The following is a 26,062-nucleotide window of genomic DNA, read 5'->3' as shown; positions in this document are numbered from 1 at the left end:
GTCTGTGTGTGTGTGTGTGTCTGTGTGTGCATGTGCGTGTGTGTGTGTGTACTGTAAATTTAAGCTTCTCTAATTTGACTCTGTAGACATATCATTCCTTTCCTCCCACAGTCCTTTAAAATACACACATACACACACACACACACACACACTTCAAGAGCAGAACAAGTCTTCAGAATACATTAGAAAGATGAGTGCTTTGATCAATGTCAAATCAATGTCAAAAAAGATAGAGATTCCTACGGAAGTCACCTTGTGAATTCTCCTATAGTGGAGCATCTTTCACCTGCCAGTTGGAGCCTGAGTGACACGTGACATTAAAATGACAAGCATGATCTGTTTTTAAATGTGGTACTGGGACACACATCAAGAAGAAGCTTTTTAGGAATGGCAAAGATGAAGGGTCCTTGAAGTGGAGTGAAGGGACCAGGGTAGTGTATTCATTTCTAATTGGGTTACCTACCTGGAGTTCCTCAGCTGTAGAGACATCTAGTCCAGTCAGGTCCTGTATTCTCATGTTAATTCGAGACACCACAGGATCTTCATAACCAGACAACCAGGCACTAAAACCAAAACCAAAATCACTTGTATTAGCAGGAGTTCAATATTATATGCTCATTAATGAATGTCATTTAGAAAATAAACTCCAAGGCAACAGTCTTCTAATTAGCCTTTTAACTACAGACAGTTAGCCAACTAGGTTGTCAGATTCACATCCCCATCCCCTCCTTTTAGCTATGAGAATTCTTCCTCTGAAGTCTTATTCTGAAGCAACACTGAGGCATGAAGGGCTCTCAGATGTTACAGCAGCCAAGGGAAAGTTCCAGCAGGTGCTGCACCAAACTCAAAAGGCAGACACACGTCCAGGGATGCATCTGCTGATCAAGGCCCAACCTAGATAAGTCTGGAGATAGCAAGTTGGCCACAGAATAACTGATTTTTCAATCATAAAATCTCTCAAAAATCATCTACTAAGGTAAAGAATGGCTGTGATCTGTGCCAGTGGATTTGTTATTAAAAATACCCATATACATAAAAGAAGACAACTTTGTCTTACTATGGGGGTCTGTTATCATAGTAAGTACTGAATAAATGCTTTTTCATTCAGTCATTCTATAGAAGAGTGTTTTTAAGATAGGGAGTGAGAAGAGGGGTAGAATTACTCTGAATCTTTAAGTGAAAAGATTCAAGAATCTCTCCCTCCTCTTCCTAATTTACATCATTTAAAATTCTTTTAAAAAAAACTCCACAGGTAAATATTTTAAATATACTATCATATTTCTAATCAAATATCAAGTACCATGAGAACATAAGAAGAGTCATAAATATTTTCCCACTATTTTCTAAGATTAGAATATTATCTGAAATCAGCATTGCTCTTCTGATCTCCCAGACAGGACTGATAGAAAATGAAAATCCTAAGTACAATTCCATTACTTTACTGATGTGCAAAGAGTTCACATACTCTAGCGGAGGATTCAAAGCCAACTGTTTAAAATATAGATGGTTCTCACTTTATGTAAATTCACATCATATAAATTTTGACTTTACATAAAGAATTCTGAAAGAAATCTGCATTCCAAAAAAATACCTATGTTAACTATACTGTACAATACTGTTCTCTCTCTCTCTCTCTCTCTCTCTCTGTCCATCCCTCCCTCCCTCCTTCTGCCCCTTGACTCAATGCTCTGCAGTCTCGACCACCACCCCTGCCACCCCCACCCCCAAAAAGCCTACCTCTTTAAGTGAAAGCATTAGAACAGATGCTAGGAGAGACCACCACTGCTCCACTCTGTCCATCTGCATGTAGATACCACATGTCATCACCCTCCTCTCCTGTTTGTGTCTGCGTCCAACCCCCATAGTTCCTTCTCTTGGTTCCAGTCAGGCATTCATGTGGCTGGTCCTAGCCCCCTCCTCTTGCTCTCCCTTCTCTATCCCTGACTCCAGCCTGTCCTTCAACTATGTGCTGGCCCCTTTTGCTCCACCTCCCTCCCTCTCATTCACATTACATAAAAATCACTTTACATAAAAGTCTGCAGAACAGTCCACTTACATAAAGTGAAAACTGTCTGTAACACTTTTCAGTGGTTGTCTATGACAATGGAAGCTGTTTCCTAATGTCCAGTTTCCTGGATATCACAAGTTTATTCTACAATGTCTACATTAGCAAATGCCTACACACTGAAGCTAACAAGGTGCCTCATGTTGCATGCTGCATAAATTACAGTCTTTCAGAATGGCAAAGAGTAAACAAAATTAATTACCAATGTAGGTGGACCTTGAAGATCTGAAATGTATGACAAGCAGTCAAAAAAACCTACTTTCTATTGTGAACAATTGTTCAGAGGGAAAAACTACATATTTATCTAATCTCTTTTACCTTTCCCTCCTTTATCCATTATAAACTCCATGTGAATTCTTCTCTTTTAAATGAAGAAAGGACATGAGCTTGGTTATAGGGACTGGGGCCAAAAGGGAAGTATACATTCATATTTCTTGGTATCTCCCCTACCCTGAAAAGAAAAATGCATGTTGACCTCTACCCCCACCCTCGTACAGTTTATAAAACTGCACACCCCTTGGCCTTTTCATTTATTCATTGACCAAAAGAATCTGATTCTGCCTCCTACTCCTGGAATGGTTCTGCTTCCCAGCTGCACCAATAAAAAGAGCACTTGATTGGACAAGACGTAGATATATCACATCCTAGACTCTGCCACTTCCTGGGTGACCTTGGGCCTGCCTCAGTCAAGGTATCACCTCTATTTTTCTAGGCTTTAATATGCTGCTGAATGAAGTTGGAAAAAAATAGTGAAACTATGCTGACCGGATCCATTACAGATTTATGTTACACAACTTCGATTGGGCAATCCTTCCAGACTTCCCTTATCAACCCACTACTCTACTCCAGGCAATGGCTCTCCTAAACCTTTTTATCCCTCCTCAATTCTCCCATCCCCAATCTTGCCTCATCTTTCACCAATGTTTGTGGTGAACTCTCTCTTCTCCCACTCTCCTTATCTCACAGATGTCTTCTGCCATTGTCTCCTTCGTCACCACTCTCTCACGTGACGAGGTCACCCTTCCCTTTGCCAAAACAAATCCCTCTCCTCGGATGAGCTTCATTCCACTGGGCCAAGACACTTGAGAGGGTTTTTGTTGTCACTAACTGTTTTGTGAGTATTCCAAGTACATCTTTTTGGTAAAAATATTAAAAGTCATCCTCAGAAATAATGTTAATAGTGTCAAATATCTTAAATTTTCTTCTGAAACTTAAAGCACGCTATGATAAATCCCTATTTCTCACCTTTAGCTGGTCCTTTTAACCTGCCTACAGAGTATAATTTATTTATCAGACACTAAACTCTGTTTATCGACTGTATACTAAGCCACAGTTAGCTCCTCCTTGACAGGACTCTTAAACAAAAAGGATTTCAATATTTAGGTTTGAAAGACGTAGATGACTTGCCAGCAACTCGCAGATGGTCAGTGAGATAAACAAAAGTCCTCTTTTCTAACCAAAAGAGAGCTATACACACATTTTTCCTGAGAAATCCTTTTTGGAGGAACAAGCAAATTCTGATTTCAGCTGAAGATGATGTAATCTTTTATATATTTAAAAAATAATAGTCTTAGAATTTCTTCTATGAGCCTTTCAAAATAAAGAGGGTCCCAGAGCAAAAGATTAAATTACTGCTTACTGACATCGGCACATACAAATCTTTTCTTATGTTGTATTTGAGAAAGAAGTTTTAACCCGGTATAATTCATGAAAGGAACATAAAACGTTTACTTAAACACAATACCAAGTTATAGTACCATATTTTTAAAATGAGATTTGTAATGAAGAAAGTAAAGTAAATACCTTGAAGTATTTATTAAATTATCAGAAAAGCAAAATTAACTAGTTTAAATGCTATGCTATTTCAACACAACTACATCACGATACTATTCAGTAACTCAGGAAAAAGCAATAAAAAATAATTTTTTAAAAAACTCACAATCAATATTAACAAGACTTGAAATCATATTGGAAGTTTTATACAGAACTGCTTTCTTAGCTCTTGCTTTATAGGCAATAAGAATGTTTTAAAAGGAAAAGAAAAGATGGTAGGTCCAATTTTCCTAAGACAGACTCTCTGAACCTCACCGTGCCATGGAAACTTTTTTAACCAGGCTGCTTTAAACATACACACACAAACACACACACACACACACACACACACACACACACACACACACATCTGTTCTTTGCCAACACTAAATTTATTCTGGCATCACTCACAGTTTGTCAAGACTCCTGATGCTACTGGCTAAATTTCCTTCCTTTGCCACGTTCTACATCAACTGTGACTGTGCCCTTCCCAGAAATCCAGGAATTCTGTCTTTCAGAAGAGTGGTTTTATTTTAATGTGTGAGGTTTGGTTGGTTTTTTTTCTTTTTAAGGAAACCTGGAATGTTTAGAAATATTTAGTCATTGAGAAAAAAATTATGTTTCTAGACTGCTCTCCTAGGAGTGATTTATTTTAAATTGCTGGCAAAAAGCTGTAATGGCAATATGTTTATTCAAAAAACCTATTATATATGTATGTGCCTTGAAAAAATTTTCCAATAAACTAAGTTTGCACTTTTTATTTGCTTTCTAGATAGGTCAGTGAAATAACTAGTCTAATCTGTACATTTAGTAATTGGTATCACAGACACAGAAGTCTCCAGAATAAATATCAGCCTAATTTCTGTGAAAAAAGATAAAACTCTCTTTGATTTGTGAGATTTTAAAGAAGAGATCACATTATTATGGTATTGGGATAAATTATTCAAGATTTAAGAACACTTTAACTAAAAGCTGACTTTTAAAAGTCTTAACTCCTAAGGAAACAGGCTATCTCTAAACCCAGCTACCATGAGCAAACTCGGTCTGTGAATTGCAGCATTTAGCAAGGCTCCTTCACTGGAATTCTCCTCATATGGCCCAAAGTAGAAGCACATTGTAGCAAATACAAATTTGGTGCCACTGGATTATTTTGGTTTATGAAAAACACACACACACACAAACACACACACACACACACACACTCTAAAGGATACATGGAATCATGCCAAAATAAGAAAATACTAAATTAAGGCTCTCTTTCTAGCCTTGGCACCACAGAGGTGATGCTACCAAAAGGCTATTAAAGCTGAATTTTCTACCCTCCATAGGCTGAAACTGCCTACCCACTTCCAAGTGTCTATAAAGTGTGTATGTTTTACCTTCATCTCCAAAGCTCCTATTTTCAAGTACTGATTACTAATAATCTTTTGGGATTCTACAACTCTACTGTAGACCCCTGTCTTTCCAGAAGAAAGAGACATAGTAAAGTATATAACTTGTTGTGGGGAATCTAATTCCTTCTGTAATGAAAACTCAACTTCACTCATATTCAGAACTGATTTTTTTTTCTCTTCATTTAGGAATTAGTATTCTCTGGGGATTTATTTTTTTTTAGGTAGTTCAAAGGATTACAATGATGATATAAAGACTTAAATCTTAACCATCTTTCTCTAGGCTTTGCCTAAAATGTGAGTTAATAATAACCAGTCTACAGCTTTCACTGTGACATTCTGACAGCTGTTTAGCTATTTAAGAAAATGCATGCAGGTAGGCAAGTAACCTTTATTAGTACTACCACTATTAAAATACCACTTCATCACATTTCATAAACTTTACATTCTCCAAAAAGCAGTAAGCATAAGCATAGCTAAACTCTCCCCTTTGCTTCCCAGTTAAAGCAAAGAGAAGAAAAAGTCAGAAGATTAAATCTAGTTGGGATCAGCTGGAGAATTCCTAATTTCACATGTGGCCCACTGGCTACTCTCCCCTTACCTCTTTGATACTCTGTACTGTGCTGTGGTCAATTTTCCAGTCTCTGGGTCATGTACTGTAGCCCGGCTCAGCTACAAAAAAGAGAAAGGACAAGAACTTACTCTTGTAGGAGGATTTGTTTTTTGTTTTGTTTTGTTTTGGCCAAGCCACAGATGATCAGAAAGGTTCCGATTGGTCTGGATAATATGTAATGCTCTCAAATTGGCAGAAACATTTAGAAAGGTGGCAACAAAAGCAGCCACTTCCAAATCAAGGAGAATTGGATAAACAGGTTTAGATGCAAATTGGTTGTCCTTTCACTTTTTTAAAAAGTCATTTGAAGTTTTCTACAAATAACTTTTAGCATTGTGCTTCACAGGAAGTCCCCAAACTGTAGAAGGTTAATGCATTTTGTTTTTCTCATCCAGGTTTCATCTCCAGAGAAAATACTATGAATAATCAAATTGACTTCCATGAAGAAAATCAACAATGATCAACAGTTGTCAGAAACTCATCTTTTTTAAAAAATAATTCACTGAAATAAAGTTTTCTGAGGTTTGTTGTTTTTGTTTTTTAGCATTTTGCTGGAGAAAACAGTAAGATAATTAAGTTCACAAGTTATATAGGTTTTGGAAAAATACCCTGAGAGATGGAAAAGTTGCACTATTCTCTCTTGGTATCAAATCTGAGTCAGCAAATTTGTAAAATTAAAAAAAAATCCAAATGGGACAAAGACAGATTAAGACTCTGGACAAAGTGATTTTATGTGACTGATGAACAAATGTTCCTGAAGGCTGATGCTAGAGTGGCGGAGGAGAATGTGAATTCTCTGGAGCACTGGATGTGATGGACATTAATAAGCACCTGAGGCTGCCACACTCATCCAGGCCTAGTTTTCTTGGCAGGGACAAAGAAAAAGAAAATAGGCATTAGACTACATCTAGGGATATTTTGTATCTCAAGATCAAAGCTGCAAAATGTCACATGAACTCCTTGAAAATAAGACTGGAACTAATTAAACACTAAAGCCCTCACTTCTAAGCTGAGGGGCTTCACCTGTGAAACACAAGAGGGCTTCTCTACGTGTATTACAATGACAGTGATTTGAGCTGGAGACTCAAAAATGAAAATACTGCTTTAGAAAACAAGCTTCTCTCCCTGAATGAGCACAGTACCTGTGGGAAGTACAAAACACTCATTACAGGGCAAAATATTCAGCGTTTGTCTCTCTTACCTTTTGCTAATTCTGTAATGGGCCGTCTCCAAGGCTCCTGTTATTGGATTTGAAATGGTGGCTCGCCTCAGCTGTGAAGCCAACCGTCAAAATAGTTGTATTATAAAACAAAAATTGCATCACATTTCTCCGACCAATCAGAATCCCGAGGTAGGGGTTGGGGGATGAGGGGAAAGTCATATGACTTAGATACTAAATGAGCCTTGAAAGCAGATTATTCAAGTTTTTCTACTTTTTCCCCTAGAGGAATTGAGGGAGGTGGGTTATGGTAAGGAGTGGGAGTTTAGTCATGGTTTTTGTGTGTATGTAATTACAAAGATGATTTTTTAAAAATCTAGACTGGTGATCTTATTGATGCAGGGAACACCCAGTGGTGAAACTTCCTCTTTCAAAGCAGATCAACCAATGTTTTACAGCTTATGGTCTTGGAGAGTTGACTAGAGCAAAGAGAGGTTGAGACTTATCCAAGATCACATAACCTAGTAGGTATCAGGGTAGCACCTGATCCAGTCTTTCTGACTCGAAGTCAGTTTTCCATCCTATGCTAAAAGCAGCATTTTATTAGCCAGAGTCTATCTTTTTTAAATCGGGTTTTTATATCTCTTAAAAATGGATATTTCAATTGTTGATCGCCTCTAAGAATAGATATTTCAAACAACCATTTAGGTTCTGTCTTTAATTTTTCCTAAGTGAAGAAACTCCTAAAAGTGTTGCCCATTTAGCAAGTAATACATTAAGGAGGCACTTTCAAAACAGATCAGCAACATTTAGAGTTACTTTCCTCACAGCCAAAGGAAAAAAGCAGATTAAAAAAACTGTTCCATCTTAAATTCTAAAGATTATAGGATGCAGCTACATTGAGTTCAAAATGGAAGGACTGGTCTTATCCAAATAAGATTAGTAAATTTTGCTGGTAAGATCAGGGACTTGTTAACTACAGACAGCATCCTTATGAGACCAATAACGGATAAGGACTCAACTTCAAAGACAGATGACTAAACACAGACTTAATTGTTTCTTCTGATTGCATTCAATATTGCCAAAGGCATACATACCACGCCATTTAAAATTTATTATTATTCAGTGGATAACTATAGGACATGATTCACTGAGACAGAAATTTGGAGACAAATTGATACCACATAGTAGCAGAGTTATTTTGCATAAGATTACAAATTAAAAGACTTCAACTTCAGGACCCCAGCATTAAAGGCTAAAGTAGAGAGCCATTACATGGTAAACCACTTTTTCTCAATTTACAAAGTGCTCCTTCGTTGGTAAGAAATTAAAGAATACCAATTTGAACAGATGTTATGGCTTAATTCAGATTTTTTTTTTAAATTCAATTAAGAGGCTCAAGAAACTTTAACCTTTCATTTTTGAAGGAGCAAAGGAAGCTATTCACATTAAATTAACAATCTCCTCTACTGTTTACTCTGTATTCTGTATGCAAATGGTGGCAGTTTGTTTCCTTTCCAACACAATCAAAAGCAGTCACTTTGATTCTACAATTACAAAATATCTTTTAAAATGAGTAATGGGAAAAAAGAGGTCCTAGAACATGAACTGGCATTTTAATCTAGTTCCTGGCACACTCTTGTAAAATAAAAATTCATTTTTATCATTTACATGCTCATGTTTGTGCTCTATTAAAAGAGCTAAGAGGGGGCGGAACAAGAATCATAAACAATAGTCCAAAAATGATGGGTCATGCTTTCCCCTACAACAGTGCAGGATACTGTTGAGACTACAAACATATAAGCAAGCATTAAAATATGGTAACAAGGGACCGAAACTAAATGAAATATTTCAACTGCATTTTCCAAATGCATTTTCCACTGAAGGTGTGGAAAAGCAGAAATCTTCCCAGGAGAGTGAATTACAAAACTCCAGAACATAAAAAGTATCTGAGCATAATGCTGAAAGGAGAATTAACTTTAAAAAAAAAACAACCAAGTATCATATAAGTTTTTCTCAAAGATGCAGTTCAAATACAAGTACAAGTAAATCAGCATGTATTAGCAACATACTGGGAAAGAAACTGGCACAGACAGAATCTAATTGCTACATTTACATAAGAAGTTATGTGTTCTGCTAAGATTCCAGTTTAGGTTAAGCCATAACCCAATAAAAATAGGTTAGATAAGTCACAGTCTAGTTCAGTTCATTCTTAGTCTTACAAAGGAAAAAAAAAACTGCTATAAAATTATATCAGTTTTAAAAAAAAATTCTTACACACGTGGCACTATCTATAAAACTCCAAAAAATTCAAATGAAATTTTTACCCTGGGTTTCGCTAGGTCTTTAACAACTTCAATCTCAGCATCAGAAATTATTTCATGAAAACGAACAATGCGAGGTTTATCCCACTCATCCTCTTGTTTGGCTGGGGCCAAAATAAACTTTGGGTTCCGATTTCCATCATGGTAGCGGCAGAATAGCTTCTTCTGTCTCCGAGGGGTCTGAGAATAAAGGTGAAAGAAATGGGAAAACATAAGAAAACAATCTAGATATGGAAAAATAGTTCAAAATTCTCTCTGGAGTCTGAAAACTAGATTCTCCAAGTACTTTGTAAGAAACCCCAGACCTGTAAGTAAACTGGTCACCTTCAAAGCAGAAGCTAAGCATTTCTCTGGTGCTATGTAAGGGAAATTTTCAATCTATCAGGAAAATACTATAGTCTTTGTTTTGTGAATAGCAATAAACATTCAATCATGCGAAAGGATACAGGGCTAAGTAAGAAATTACCAGGTAAATTTAATTTACTTTGATGGGGAAAGAGGATTATTTCTCATTTAATAAAATCACCTCAAAGAGCTTTGGCAATACTAAGTCTTCTTTACATTAAAAAGAACCTGACTTTCAGAATTAAAAATCAATTTTGTGAAGGGGTTTTTGTTTGTCTATTTTTGTGGAGCAGGATAAAATGAAGGAAGAAATAGGTGTTTTTTGTCAAAATAAAATTCCAGCTGTCAAAGATTCCTTCATAGTAACTGGGAAGCTTCCTTATTATAAAGCAGTACTTTCTTTTGGTTTCCAACCTACTCTCCCAAATAATTTCCAGATATCCTTGAAGTATCATGGAGAATAGGGCAGGTGCTGGTGGAATGGAAAAAAGGGAAATGCCTTCATTTTCTTTTGAAAAAAAAAAAAAGATAATAAAGTCTGCAAACTGTAAGCCTGTGAGCTTTAATTCAATTTCTGGCAAAATTCTACAGACAGGGAAGGGGTGATCACAGAGAACCAGAAGGTGTCATTCCAATTTGAAATAACTCGAAAAAAAATCATAAAACTCTTATTATTTATCCCAGAAATTCAACTCATAGGTATAAACCCTCAAGGAAGTCTAAGACAGAAGGAAAGTTCCCTTATACCAAAATATTTATAGCTGTACTTTTTTTCAAGGAAGCAAAGGAACTAAAAATAAAATGAGTGCCCATCTACTGGAGGATGGCTGGGGAAAACAATTGGTATATGACTAGAATATTATGTTGTCTTAAGAAATTTCAAAAATAAGGAATTCAGTGAAACATGGAGAAAACTGTATAAACTAGAGGGCAACAGAGAAAGGGAGTATACACTGGAGAGTAACTGATAACAAAACAAAAGGAAGAGACCATGTCACACAAAACTCATTTCCTTTTTGGTTTGTTTTTGTTTACAGGGTCACTATGGTACATCAGGGTGAAGCTGATGTTACTTAGATTTTAGCAAAGCATGTGATAAAGTCTCTCGTGCTATTCTAGTAAAAAAGATAAAAAAATGGATCTCACAAGACAGAGTTAGATCAATTAAAAACTGCTTGAGTGGTGGGGCACCAAGAATCATCATTTAAATGGCTCAATGTCAACCTGGAAAGATTCATGGAACGCCTCCAGGGATCTGCACGCTGTAACATCAATGACTTGGATAAGTCACAAAGCTGGAAAGGAGAGCTAATGTACTGAACAGCACAGTCAAGTTTCGAAAAGACCTTTCAAATCTAAGAAGATGTCTCTCACATCCCTTTCGTGCTCTCCAATAGTGCAACCAAGCCCCAATTTCACACCCTCATTACCTCTTACCTGCCTTGTCTCAAAAGTCTCTCCCCTCTATAATCCACTCTCTGGTACAGTATCCAAAGTGACTGTCCTAAGGCACAAGCCCAACCAAATCTCTTCTCTGCTCAATAAACCAGTGGCAGTTACCTCTAGAATTAATTTCAAGATCCTTAATTTCAAGATCTCTTAACACTTAAAAGGTCTGCACAAAATTCTGGCTAAGATCGTTGCCTGAAGAGAAGCAGACTGCCCAACTCCTTTGTATCTACTGCAGTAAAAAGCTGACATTCACACCCAACTACATAATGACCAGGAAATCCAATGGGAATATACAATAAGTGATTTTTCAACTTCACAACTGCACAAAATAAGTCAGCCAGAAACCCTCAGGCAACAGAAAAAAAAAAAACCATCAGCAAAGGCAGCATGGCAAAAAATGCCAGCCTCCTAGTGTTGGGCCAGAAACAGGTGTGGCCTGCAAAGTTATGTGTCTAGAGGCAGCAAGAAGAGAAAGCCCTCAGAGAAGTCCACAGTGGGGAGACTGGAAGATGCAGGGAGCTGGCAATAAGAAGGGCACATTTTAGACTGGGACACCCCCAATATCCAGATGATCCTGAGGTTACCAGCACTCTGTACTGAGTTGCAACAAAGTGTCCTCAAGATCTCTCTAGCTCAAAGACTGGAACAAACAACAAGGTGGAGAGGAGGAGAGGAAAAGACTAACACTGGGAAGTAGAGGTCAGAGTTGGAACACAGCCAGTCCAAAGTAAGAGCAAGCCAGGATGACTAAACGACCCTAAGAACAAAGCTCCAATTCAGAAACTACAGCTAGAGAAACCAATGTATCAATGTAGAACTCATCTAGTATCAAAAATTATCACACGTCTAGCTCTATTACAAATAAAAGTACTAAATCAAAGGAAAAAAATTTTTCCTAAATACTACATGAATACCTAGAAGAAATGAAGCAAAATCTATTTTTTAAATGAAATAGAAGCTCCGGAGGAAGGAACTGAAAGGAGAATAAATAATTTAAAAGGGAAAGTGCCAAACTTTACTCAAGTAATGGTCTCCCTGAAACTAAAATAGATCAAACAGAAATAAATCGCTCAATGAGATGGCAAGATATATTAGAACAAAATCTGAAGATTGAAAACATAAGGTACCTGATAGCAAAAATAACTGATGCAGAAAACAGATTAAAGAGAAATAATTAAAGGATCACTGGGCTCCCTGAAAATCATTTTTTAAAAAAGCCTGGACATTATATTTTAAGAAATCATAAATTAGAAATGTCCAGACCTCTTAAAACTACAGAACGGTGTGATAACAGAATCAATCCATTAAACACCTCCTGAGGATAAAAAAAAAAGACAAAAGGAAATGTCCCAGAAAGGGATAAACATTCTGATTATCCTGACGAAAAATAAGTTAAATTTATATTCTACCATTTGATCTGGCCTATAAAATGGACAAAGATATGTCACAGATAAAGTAGTCAGTTGGTTAATGTCCACAACAAATCAGAAACTTAGTAGGCTGTTTCCATTAATATTCTCTACCACTGGTTTAACTTACAATCACTGTCCTCATTCTGTTTAGTAAAGAGCAACACAAGACTTTACTGAGACTTGGCAAAATGGTATTTTAATTGGTTTACTCTTTGATTCCTAAGGCTGGCTGATTTCAGGGTTTGTTTCTTTGTATTTGGGGGGTGGTTATTAAGCGGAAAGTTGGTGATTAATTTGACAATTTTTGGGTGTGCCTGGGGGTCCCTGAGGAGGGCAAGTGTCAAAAGAGTACAATTAAAAAGCAAGTCATTAGATTAAGTATTGATACATGAATAACTTATGTCCTCCAAACAGGAAGTTTTCTCTCACCTCTATCAGAGTGGGAAAGTACACTAAGAAGAAGATACTGTCTTGTGTGTCCATGTACATGCACAGGCATCCACTCACATATAACCCCTTGTGTTATCATCCATACTACACTGCAAGCTCATTAGGGAAAAGTCTTACATCTCATTCTTTGTACCTTACCATACCTCATATACATATAGTTGGTGCCTGATAAATATGGTGAGTAAATGGATGAATGACTTTCTGACATTAATCATTAGCCAAATGACAAAACCTATTTAGCAGATACATTTGTTATAGCAAATACGGTTTGAATTCACTAGCAGCAGACATTAGGAGTATATATGAGTTACTGACATTTCCCTTTTCTAAGTGAGTATACCTCTTCAAAAGATACTACCTGCCCAAATTCATTATTTTCTTTCCCTATGCCTTATTTACATTATGAACATGTAAATGACCTTGAAAATTAAGTATTTCCGACACCTTAAAAAAACATTTTGTATATATTAGGGAAATATGTTAAAGTAAAACAACTGAATCTTTGCACTTTTAAATTTCTACTTGAATAAAGCTAATGAAACAAAATCAAGCCAGACAGACTGGTTCAAGTTGAAAGAGGTGATGTATTCACAGAATTCTATGCTTTACACAATCACTCACTATGTATGTTAGTTACCAGTATTGATAAGATCTGATCATTCTTCCTTATGACATTACTAAAATCTCCACATTTAATATTGACATCAATTCCCTTTTACTGAATGGTAAATAAAATATATTTTGTAGGGAAAGCTTAAATGTCATTGAAGCCTGGAAAGAGAACTCATGAATGTCTTCACAGCTCTCACATGTGAGGGGAGAATCATCTACACCCATTGCCTCCCTTTCCTTCTCAGCCTCTTGCAATCAGTCAGCACCACTTGAATCATTCTCTTCAAGGTTACCAGCGATCTCTTACCTGCTAAAGCCAGAGTCCTCTTTCTGCTTGAGCTCTCTGGAGCTTCTAACCCTCTTCAGCTCTGGCCTCTGTCTCCTCTCCATTCCCACACCCCAACCACCCTGGTTCAGGCTCTCATCACTCTCGTCCTGATCTTGCCTCAAGACTTCGCCTTATCTAAAATATAGCTGCCAAAAAGCTATTCCAAAAATACAGCTCTGACTCTTATAAAAATAATGATAACAGTAATCGTTTTTACTAGTTTCCTATTGCCTCTAAGATAAAAATACAAAATGTTCATCTTGGCGTTTAAAGTCTTCCACAATCTGGCTCCCACTTATCCTCAGTCATATTTTATACCACTCTCATTCCCACACTTTCTATTCTACCGGCCTACTAACAGTTTTCCACCCAGGGGATTCCATCTCCCACCTCTGTGCTTTTACAAAGGCTGTGTCTAATGTGTGAAACGTACTCTCTCTTCACCTCTCTGGCCATTAGACTTCCGGCTTCCTTCAAAGTGCAGCTCCAGTGCCACCTTCTATTTGAGGACTTTGTCCTTTCCTCCCTCCCTCTCCCCACTGTTAAAGCACTCACGTTCTTGCTCTCTCTCTCTCTCTCTCTCTCCCCCCTTTCTCTCTCTCCCCTCAAACTACTTTGTATATCGATTATACTTGTTTATTCATGCATATGTGGCATCTCCTTATAGAATGCAAGCTTCTTGAACCTAGGATTCTCATCTGTGGCTTTGTACAGACAGCACTCAGCACAAGACCCTTCACAAAACAGGTGCCTATCGACTGAATTGAGTATTTGTTCTACACTACTCCAGAGGATTAGGACAGAACAAAGACCAGTGGGCAGATGTCACAAGGGAACAGAACTCTGAAATGGTAGCTACCCCAAACCAGAATAAGCTATCATGTGAGGTGAGGCTCCTTCCTAAGTGTTCAGACACTCTGGATAATCATCTGTCCAGGATACTGCAAGATAGGATTCTGGCAAGGTCTTGAAGGCAGGACTAGAAAGATCCTTTCCAATGTCAGGATTCTAGCCTTCTATGGGTGATGTTACTAAGAGTGATGCTACAAAGGATGATGAACAATATTTCTAAATAATCCTACATGAATCTGTATTTGAAATAGAATGTAAGGCAGTCCTTGAGAGCAGGGTCTATTACACTTCTCTGTATCCCAACACCTACTATTATGTCCACAAGTAAATAATTAACAAACGCTTGTTGATAGACCCCAAATGAAGTATAGTAGAGCCTAAAGTCCTTATGGTCCTACACTAGAAATGGCTTACATAATCTTTGTCATGTAGGCTCACCAAGATAACAAAGTTACATTTACAAAGTTGTGGAGGTCATTTTCATTATTATAAGAAAAATTTCTATCTGTGCAACTACTTTAATATCTATTCTCTGGGTATAAAAGCATTTTTGACCTTCCCTGTAGTATGATGTTTTGACTATCAATTTCCAGGATTTTCAGGTGCCTCTCCTCTTTTTTCAAAATCAATCTCTCTCTCTCTCTCTCTCCTCCTCTTTCTTTCACACACACACACACACAACACACAAGTTGAATGTTCCACTTTACCATTTTGAGACCCTCCCCACGGCACAGCATTTCATACTTCCGCCTTTCAGATAAGTAATCCTTGGCACGTTCCTTTTTCTTAGAAGCACTTTCCTGCTCAGGTTGGTCATCGGTAGTTTTTGTGGTAGATTTATTAGCATCTTTCTCTTTAGCCATTATATATTCAAAATACTTTAAGTTTCCATTGGCTCTCTGATGTTCAGGATCTAGTGACATAGTAGGAAAGACAGACCATAGATGATTAAGAATCAGCACATAGTAATAACACAGCAGTCCTGAAGGAGAAGCATTACTTCAGGCTACTAAGTACCACACCTCTCTGGAAATTTACTCAACCACAACTTCTTTGGTTATCAATGAAGAAGTCTTTCCCATCTTGGTTGAGTCCAGAACAAGGGAAAGAATTTTTCTGAGACAAAGAAAAACAAAACACCAAAAGCAATCCATCAGTATGTGGAATAATGTCTATTAAATATCTTTTATTCTGATGATTCATTATGTTACAGAAGTGATCTTGGGCTCCCAAAAGGCTACTAGTGGATCACAGGCTTTCGTAGTCCTTCAATGAAATATGCAACTTCAAGTTTGGGTCCATCAATATCTATCAAAGGATCACTCTAAGATCAAAGATTTAGAGCTCAAAGGGATATTAGAGGTCATCCAGTCCAACTATCTCATTTTACAAATGATGAAACTGAGGCCTTAAAGGTTAAATGACCTGTCCAAGGTCATACAGGTAGTGGATTCAAAGTTGGGTCCTCTGACTTCAAATCCAACACTTTCCACTGCCACATTTCCTATTACACCATGATGTCTCCACAGCTAAGTTCAGAGAGAGTAATCACCAGAACAGCTACAGTGGGATGAAATTTTTTTTTCCAGCAACTCTTTAGACAATCTACTAAGCCACAGAGGGTCTGCAATCTTTGTTAATGAAAGGAATATCATACAGACAAAGTCAGAGATCTTATTTAAGTATGAAGAAAATACTGGGCTGAGGTCAAAAAGCAACTGCCACCACAATAACTGATAGCAGAATCGGCCTACCTCTGAAAGCAAGGATCATTTTAATCCCAATATTTCAAGAAGACAGAGGAAAATAAGTTAAATTCATCATTTCATAATTCATAAGCTAGAAGTCAATGGCTACCACAGAACTGCTAGTCAGAGCTGCCTGCTACTTTCAAGGCTGAGGGGTTGAAACTTTTGAAGAGAAAAACAGATATCACACAAGTGAAAACAAGTCTAGAAACCTGTATCTATCATCCAGACTATAAAATGATTTCTGATCACAGTTCAGACGTTACCCACGATACTTATGATTCCAATTACTCTCCATTAAGAATGAGCTCAAAGTGAAATCACTTTCTGAATTTTAAGGGTTACTTTTACATTATGCTATATGCCCTGCCAAGTAACAGTCATGCATCTGCACAACAAAGATATTAGGAAGGAAATGTAAACCAGATTTTCGGACAAACTACAAGAGAATCCTAGAGCTCCGGTTCTGCAGGAAATAAACCTCACTTCTTTCATAAAGATAGTAAAATGAATAAATATGGAAACCTAAGTTGAGCCAGAGGGTCTAAACCCCATTTTTTAAACTAAAAAAAGTTTAAGAATTAAGTATTTATACTATATAATATAAACTGTGTAACTGTTACATATAATACACACATTATGATATGTTAATAATTATAACTGTGTAAGGATTAAACCCATATGCTATATCTCCCCCATATCCTTAGCACTGTCATAATTTATTTTTAAATTCAAAGTATTAACAAGTGGGAAAATCTATTTTAAGTCAATGTAACTTTGAAGAAAAATACAATATATCAAACAAAAGCCCCATACCAAACTATACACCTATAAAAATTAGGAAGCAGGCTCTAATTTAATATAGCATTAGTTTTAGATTGAATAAGCCATCTTATAATGTGATTATGAAATTTCTTGATAACAGGGTAGAGGAACTCAGGCATTTAACAGTCATTGTCTAGCTTTATCAAAACCATTCCCTAGAAATGTCTTTAGAGAATGTGAGAGGGAAGGGGCAGGCAGGCAGGTAGCTCCCCTAACTCAGAATAGGCCAGGTCAGGAATAACTTCAGTTCTAGCCTACCCAGATCAAGAAGTTTCTTGGTGAGCATGAGTGCTTTTTCCAAGTGCCCTTGTTGGTACACAGCATAGCTCCAATAGTCCAGAACCGAGACTTTGTCAAGGGTGGATACTTCTCCTTCCTCCAGCTGTTTTAATGCTTGTTCCATCCACAGCTCAGTGTGATAGTAATCAGCTTCCGTGTACGCTATCTTGCCCAATTCAAAGCAGTCCTCGGCTGTCAAAGAAGACTTGTGTTTTACTCCTACAAAAAGAACAAAGCACGTAAGACTACAAGTGTCTGTCCTTGTATTTTCCACAACAGAATCCTTTAAGTAGGTACAAGTAATATTTATTCTTAAATTCCTAAGATGTTTAATAGATCTCTCAGAGTTAATTTGCCACCAATATATCAAGTAATTAAAATGTGTTGCTTATCTAAGCACAACACCACCATTTTGTTCCTCTGAATTCACACAAGGAGTTCTGACACTAGTACAAAATGTCATGTTTACTAAAAATGTACTTCTTGTCAGCTCAAAGCAGTTTGGAGGCAGAGGAGAGGATCACAGTAACAGAAAGGAGAAACTTTATAGATCAAATGGTCCAACCCTCCCACTTTATAAAGGGGAAAACTGAGGCCCAGAAAGGTTAAGTGAGTTGCCCAAAGTCACAAAGTGAAGCTAGCATTTTAATAACGCTTTAAAATCACCAGAGCACTTTATGTACATCATCTCTTCAACCCACAAGTTAGGTACTAAAGGTGTCCCTATGCCAGTTTTATAGATTAGCAAACTGAAACTCTGAGAGATTAATTCCAAGGCCAGCCCTCTTCTCACTATACAGCAGGTAGCAGAGCAAAGTCAAGGGCTCTGACTCAACTGCCTCTGCTGTCTCTCCTAGAGAACTGGGCCAACATGCTAAGACAGCTCATTTCTGAAATAAGGCTTTCACTTGGATAAAAGGATGTTCCACAGGGGCCTTTTCGAATGCTCAATGAAAGGCCTGCAGAGAAAATTATGTATTTTCCTTTCTGTTACTATAATTTAGTGCCTATCAGGAGGAGAGACAAGATGCATAAACTCTGATGACAAAGAAAGCACATCTGGTACAAGCGAGAAAACAATGAAACAAAAACTGCTTCTGTACCTTAGCCTAACAGAAGTGCTCTCCACAATGTATCCCCCCACCCTAAGAGAGATTCAGAGAATAAGCCAACCTTAGAAGAAAGCATATTTGTACCAAAGGAAGGTAAAATGAGGGGGGGAAATCATCAAAGACAGGCTAATCATAATTTTATTTGAGGAGGCAGGCAATTTTGCATCGACTAAATAAAATGACTTTTACAAAGGGAGTAGAAGAAAAAGGAGTTTATGGTTTATTTTAAAAATCTGTTTAACAAAGCCAGCATCTGGGATTAAATATATCAGGAACTCACTGTAACTAGGTTTACTTGTATTTTGTTTTGGAGATAAAAGGTTGAAAGCTTCTCAAGCAGATTCAGAATTGTAATTTAGTCAATCTATGACGTTATAAAGCAATATATAACTTCTAGAGAGGATGACATGTTTTATTTCTTATGTTTACCCAGTTACGGGCGGAAATTAAACTAGGTAGAAATTAACTCTATCAACATAGTTTTCAAAATATGATAAAGAAATATCTGCTTAGCAATTTCTCATGTTTATTTAAAAACCTAGAAATAAAGTTCAATTACATTATCTGTTTCCAGAGAAAAGACAAATCAAAAGCCAGCAGGAGTCTTACAGTGGAACTAAACTCATTTTGCTAATTGTTTATCATTTATCATTCCCTACTCCTAGAGCCTACAGGGAACCTAACACTTTTCTTAAAGAAATTAAGAAAACTGTTGTGTCTTTTGAGCCTAAAAAAAAGTTTCTTTTAGGCTTACTGTTTTGCTTTTTTAATCTTTTGGTTATAGGATACTGAAGTGAACTCAGCAACCAAATATTAACTACTATACGTCTACTTTTAAGATAGTTCACTTTCACCTGAGAAAAAAGATGAGAAAGCACTTATTAAGCTGTTACTATGTACAAATCACAAGACAAAATGACCAATGGCCTTTGCTCCCCTTCAAGAAGCTTGTGTCAATTGTGCTGAGAAAAAAGTTAACAAAAAAAATTGGAGAAATTATTAAACATACAAAAAAATTGATGGATCTGACTTTTAGAACAAAAAACATTGCTTCTAAAATAAGGAAAAGAAATGGGTTGGGAAAACAATACTTCTGATGAATAATACATCTGATAAAGGTCTCACATGTAGAGTTAACACAAGAAATTGAAATTCTCCATGAAGAACTGGTCAAGGACCTCAAGAAATTTTTGAAAGGAAAATGCAAATCGATAATAACCACATATAAACAGTACTACATCTACAGGTTACCCACCCATCAGACAAAAAGGAACACCTTTTGAAGCTCACATTATGAAGAATATCAATCCTCTCTCCCTTAAAACATAACCTTGGTGCTGACTGACTCAGAAGTTTGGAAACAATAACAACTGTATGAATATGGCTGAAGCAAATGATGCCTGCCTTGCTGCCAGTGAGACATTCCATTCTCTAAGCTTTGGGGATGAAGAGTTTAAAATTCCACCAACCACTCCACCTCCAGAGTCAGACTTTGGGAATGTCAAATGTACTGCTGTTACCCTTTCAAGGCCTCAATGACCCACTTCCAGCATAAGGAAATGAATTTACACCTTAGTTTCTCCCTGAATCTTCCTTCTATTACAATATCAAGAAAACTTGTGGAACAGGATAGTATAATCCATGACAGTGGACTGCAGATGGAGCATGCTGCCATATCATCAAGCTCACTCCTTGATTGTGAGGTCTATTGTCCACATGATAACAGCGTTCGTTATGGAATTGTGCCTACTACTCACCTCACAACCATTAATTGCAGTGCTCAAGTGGGATTAAATTTAGGGGGCCCCACTATGCCTGACACATTGCCTTTATCTCCCACAAGCAAATCAGTAACTCCTTCCTCATCAAGCTCTATCAGTGAAGACAATGCAGATGAGAAAGAGCCATTGAAGAGAGAAAAGCTGCGCCAGATTCTGGCAAAAAGCCCAAAATTCCAAAGAAAAAGAAAGAGCCACGGAAACCAGTGTCAGCCTATGCCCTATTCTTCAAAGACACAGAGCTGCAATTAAAGTTCAAAACCCCAACATAATCTTTGGAGAGGTCTCAAAATCAGCAGAATCAATGTGGGAGAGGCCGGGTAAAGGCCAAAAGCGGAGATATGAAAGGAAAACTGAGGCTGCCAAGACACTTGCTGCTTATCAAGCAAGTCTTGCTTCCAAGGCTGCTGCAGAATCCTCCCTTCTCCTCTTTCTCAATATGCCCCAGTGTCACTTCCCAGGGTAACTGCTCCTAAATAACTATGAGGTGGCCAACGAATCAGACTGTAGCTACCGCTACCACTGCAGCCAACACACCAACAAGCATTTCAGCCTCATTCATCAGCTGGATGGGAACAGCCACGTTGCCACACCATCTCAGCGCAAACCCAACAGCATCAGACACAGTTGTTGCAGCAGCAGCAGCAGCTCCCACAGATGCAGCAGCAAATCCTATAACAAATGCAGCAGAAGCATTTTCAACACCACACACAAGAGCATTTACACCAGCACCAGCATATGCATAAAATCCATTGACACCAAATGCAGCAGGAGCTACAGTGTATCCAGTTGCAACAAATGTAGCAGCAGCAAATACAACCAATGCAGCACCAGTCCCAGGCTTCTCCTTGGCAACACCCCCTTGGAGCTTCACAGATCACTTTCCTGCCATTAGAAGTCCCCAGGCAGCACCTCTGCCGCATCAATTACAAATACAGGTCCAGACGCAAACTCAAGTTATGATCACAGGTCTGTATCTTCTGAAGAGAAATACTGCAAAACTGATTTGCATTTATTTGGGAAGAAGAAATGGAAGGGTAAACCATTTGTGGCTAAAACTGTAAATTATCGACAGCGCGGTGAATGATAGGTCAATGGTCTTCAGAAAGTCAATAAATAACTATAATGAAGCTGTGTGTCATCTTTTAGCTAACTATATATCATTCGTTTTTTTAAAAAAAACTGTACTCTTTCAGGTGAAGCCTTTTTAATTTATTCAAGCTTTACCTACAATATGTGAAACCAACAGGTGTGATAAACATGGGACATTATGATGAAAAAATGAAATATTATGCTATCTTTTAGTCATTAAATTAGCAAAATAGGAGTGTAATGAAAACTCACTTTGATGTTGCAACAAGAGAAGACTACAGATACACAAATACAAACATTTGAACAATGTAACAATATATGGTAAATGTCACAAAACTGACTCAGTCATCCTATTCTTGAAAGGGTAAAAGGACCTATGTACTTTATCTGTATGGGGGTGGGGCGGGCACAAGAACAACATGCACATCCACCCACATTAGGAAAGCTGAATAAATTAAGGTATATTAATGTGCCCCCACAAACTCCTAATCTGATGCCTCACTGTGCTATGTGGGTGGCTCTGAGTTCTACAAGGCTCTTCAAGCAGAGTGCAACCTTCAGCAAAAGCTAGACTGGAAAAACCTCAGAAGTACAGTCCTAGCCACAGAGGATTAGATCAGCTAAATAAATACAAAGAGGCTTATCGCTTCTTAGCACACTACTTGGTGGGAGTTCTTTGGCCATGGCAACCCAGGAAACAAAGAAAAATATGAAATGCCTCTGTCCTTCATAGTTCCCTTATATATTCAGAGTGACAAAGCACGAGAAAAAGGAACAGGAGTAGTAAGAACAAGTCATTTTTGGACCACATATAAATAATGATTCAGCTACTGGCATTATAAGCATAAGATTTTTGTCTTATATTTAGATGAATGGCTAGATACACTACTTAAGGAACTCTATCAGTCTTTACATTCTTACCATAAATTAAATGAGAAGACTAAAGAAAGTTGCAGCTAAACAGGAGGATGCTTCACATTTCCTTATACAGGAAAAATAAAGGAATTCATGGAATTATTTTTTCATTCCATAAAAGCAAGAAGGCACTTTTCATGGGACACCTGGTCATCTCATCTTGCTGTATCCACAACATACATTTGCAAAAGGACCACTATGAATTAATTGCAGTATCTGTTACAAAGAGGTCAGCAGGTGGAGAAATTCTTCAAAAAACTCACCACGAATATGCTGGAAAATGAACGTAGTATAAAAACAAAAGGCATCAAAGAACAACGTCCCCACTGAGGCTTTCCAAATTAAATCAAAATAAACTTCAATATGGTGACTAAATGAAAAGATGTGTAAAACAGAAGACTGTGCAAGATGTTCACAAACACAATTCAAGAATAAGAAACGAGTTTTGTAAAAGGCTCATAAGATTATTGTATTAAAGATCATTATGAAAAATGTTACACATATATCATAAGTACATTCTTCTGGAAGACTGTCAGGGAGCAATGAGCATGGTGAGTACCAAATAATACCACAAATAAGGAAGTTAATTATAATTAGTTCCATTTTGGCAGCCAGAAAACAACTGTTGGAATCATTTCTAAATCAGTTTCACAGTCAGACTACTGAATTAGAAAAAGCTCAATATCAATACCAACCTAAAAGAATTTAAATAAAATAATGTTTTGAAATTGAGACAAATTCAAATCTAGTCTATTTAAATCTTTCATGAAGGTACAAAAGGGGAAGAGACAAGCTTTCATAATTGACAGTCTATAGCAGACCAGAACTTTACGGTCATACAACTGACTGAAAGGTACAGAAAACACAAATATGTACTGTGCTTACTGTGCACTGAATATAAGCAGGCATTTGTTTCTCTACAGCAAAATGCTACCATCTTTATAGGTTCTCCTCTTCTAACAAGTTAGTACCCTACGTATGAAAAAGATTGCTTAAAAAGTAACAGATAAATTTATTCAATGACACTGAATACTGATATACAACAAAGCATAAAAAAAAAAAAAGATATTTCCTTGCCAAAGCTATGTGAGATCATATAAGATGTTCAGCAGAGAATCCAAATTGACAAGGGACTGCCTATGGGTGGTGAGCTCCTCCAGCGATGCGTATTTGTGGTTGATATTACATTAACTAAATGAAACCCTAGAATGTTGCAAAACCACCTAAATGAGATCTATATCCTCACAAGTTCAGTCTAACTATTCATACAGAAAACACCAAGTGGATGAAGAAAGCCTGCTGTCCAAATATATAGTTATATACGCAAACCATAGATCTAGTTCATCAGTACATTTCTCCAGGATAGACTCTGATGTTATTCAATGAATTGGGCCCAAAAATGAAGAGAAAAGAAAGTGGTTTGGATTATCCTGGGGAAAGGGCAAAGCTCCCTTCCTGACCCCAGGCTTTCCACGAGGGCACAGCTTTTCAATACTAACATTCTACCAGTTTACTCTATAGCAATGAGACATAAAATACAACTGCCTCTGAAGAATTTAAAGTGATTATTACAAAGAGTGGATGTGACTGCACTGAAACACAGAACAAGGAACTCCTATGAAGAAGCATGATCATCAGAGAAGAATGAAGGAGGACAGGAGGACAAGCAGGGTGGTTCCCTCCCTTTCCCCCAATGGCAAGAGAAGGCAAGGAAAGCCTCCTTTTGGCAAACTTTTGAGAAGACATGAATGCAGGTGTGGATAGGGATGATCTAGATTATGGGCACAAACTCCCAAATTAAGGAGACTGCAGATCCATTTGAGTAATCTGTTCAGTGATTACTGAAAATACAGCTGCAAATCATGAAATACCCATCTCTGAAACCACAGGTCATCCAAGGAGCAATGGGTAAAGAGGTGCCTGGTAGATGCAAACACATTACAACCTATTACCAATCAAGAAACATGCAGGGGAAACAGCATAAAGAACACCAGAGATGGATGACCAGAAAAGGAACCTAGCTGACAGATAGAGGAAGCAATGGATGACTGATGGGCAGCCTATGTCCTCCACTAGTGTCTATTCAACGTCAAGCAATCTAGAAGCTCCCAGTGTATTGAGCAGACCCTTTCAGAAAAAGGACATGAACATGAGTCACCCAGGAAGACATGACAGATGCATAGCAATGTGCACTATTGGAAGGAATACTCATATTTTTAATATCACAGATCCAATAAAATATGTTAATAACATGACACCATAAAAAGTGTCAAAGTAAAAAGTATGAAAACATTGAAAATTAAATGTATAAAATCATGCAAAATTCGGATCAAAAGAAACAAAAGCTATTGGCTGCAATCATATTAAAAGGAAAGGCAAAAGTGCACTGCTGGATTCGAGAGAGGACAAAGAGTAAATGAATGTTATTGTTCCTATGGTTAAAACTGTATTTTTCCCTCAGTAAAAATTTTAATGATTTTAACTTTAGAAATTCATCCTGCCTAGTAAAATTTGTTCTGGATGTTAAGTTTACAAAACAAAAAATATATAGAAAAATAAGTAACCTAAAAGTACAATTTTTTAAAAAATGTTTCTCAAATAGAAACGACTGACTTTCTCAATAAGGATGAATTTAAGTAATGAATTAAAATTCTCTAAGTCAAAAAAGCCCTAGTAACACATCACTATGATAAAGTATTGAGCTGTCAGTGGACAGAATTCACAGCTGTAGATTAAATCAAGAGTCTGTTCTATCTGGAGGGATAATGACAAATGTTTCTTTCTTTTTGGGGATGTTACATTTTGAGTTGCTAGCTGTCTTTCTCCCTCCCTCCTAACCCAGCATTAGAAAAGGCCAACATTTGATATCGCTATGGATGTGGAACCCTACAATACATACTTCCATATATTAGTTTTTTCTCTAGAAGTGGATAACATTTTCCTCCATAAACCCTTTGTAGTTGATTTGAACGTTCCTATTACTCAAAATAGTTTAATCATTCAGTTACTCTTCAAACATTATTGCTGGTGGGTGTGAGGAGAATATTCAGAGGTCAAGTCACTGGCTGGGAAAATGCCCAGAAAAGGGAAAAGAAATAAGACTATAAAAGGTTACTTTCTTGGTGAACAGGCATTTCCTCCCTTCCTTTCTGATGAGGAAGAACAATGCTTACCATCAGGGAAAGACACAGAAGTCAAGGCTTCTGTATCCCAGCCCACTCAATGCGCTCAGGCCATGGAAGAGCTCAAAAAGAATTTTGAAAATCAAGTTAGAGAGGTGGAGGAAAAGCTGGGAAGAGAAATGAGAGACATGAAGTCAAAGCATGAACAGCAGATCAGCTCCCTGCTAAAGGAGACCCAAAAAAATGCTGAAGAAAATAACACCTTGAGAAATAGGCTAACTCAATTGGCAAAAGAGGTTCAAAAAGCCAATGAGGAGAAGAATGCTTTCAAAAGCAGAATTAGCCAAATGGAAAAGGAGATTCAAAAGCTCACTGA

General features: G+C 37.4%; 1 protein-coding gene and 1 pseudogene across 4 annotated transcripts in view; one reads left to right on the top strand and one right to left on the bottom strand.

The window, feature by feature from the left end:
• The window catches only part of P4HA1 (prolyl 4-hydroxylase subunit alpha 1), a 65,606-nt gene that overhangs the window by 7,458 nt on the left and 32,086 nt on the right, over positions 1-26,062 (bottom strand). For 2 of the 4 annotated variants that reach the window (XM_072628220.1, XM_072628218.1), the window contains exons 6-10: positions 17,647-17,886; positions 15,523-15,728; positions 9,368-9,544; positions 7,083-7,153; positions 464-563 (exon numbers count right to left, since the gene is read on the bottom strand). In XM_072628220.1, coding sequence (XP_072484321.1) covers positions 464-563; positions 7,083-7,153; positions 9,368-9,544; positions 15,523-15,728; positions 17,647-17,886 — 794 coding nt within the window. Of the gene's footprint in view, positions 1-463; positions 564-5,869; positions 5,941-7,082; positions 7,154-9,367; positions 9,545-15,522; positions 15,729-17,646; positions 17,887-26,062 lie in introns of all 4 variants that reach the window. The other 2 variants (XM_072628217.1, XM_072628219.1) reach the window with 1 other exon arrangement.
• LOC140529221 (TOX high mobility group box family member 3-like) lies at positions 18,142-21,640 on the top strand (annotated as a pseudogene).

This window comes from Notamacropus eugenii, chromosome 1 (genome assembly GCF_028372415.1).
Source record: "Notamacropus eugenii isolate mMacEug1 chromosome 1, mMacEug1.pri_v2, whole genome shotgun sequence".
Classification (NCBI taxonomy): Eukaryota; Metazoa; Chordata; class Mammalia; order Diprotodontia; family Macropodidae; genus Notamacropus; species Notamacropus eugenii.
Note: the sequence above shows the minus strand (reverse complement) of the source record. Positions and strands in the feature narration are given on the sequence as shown.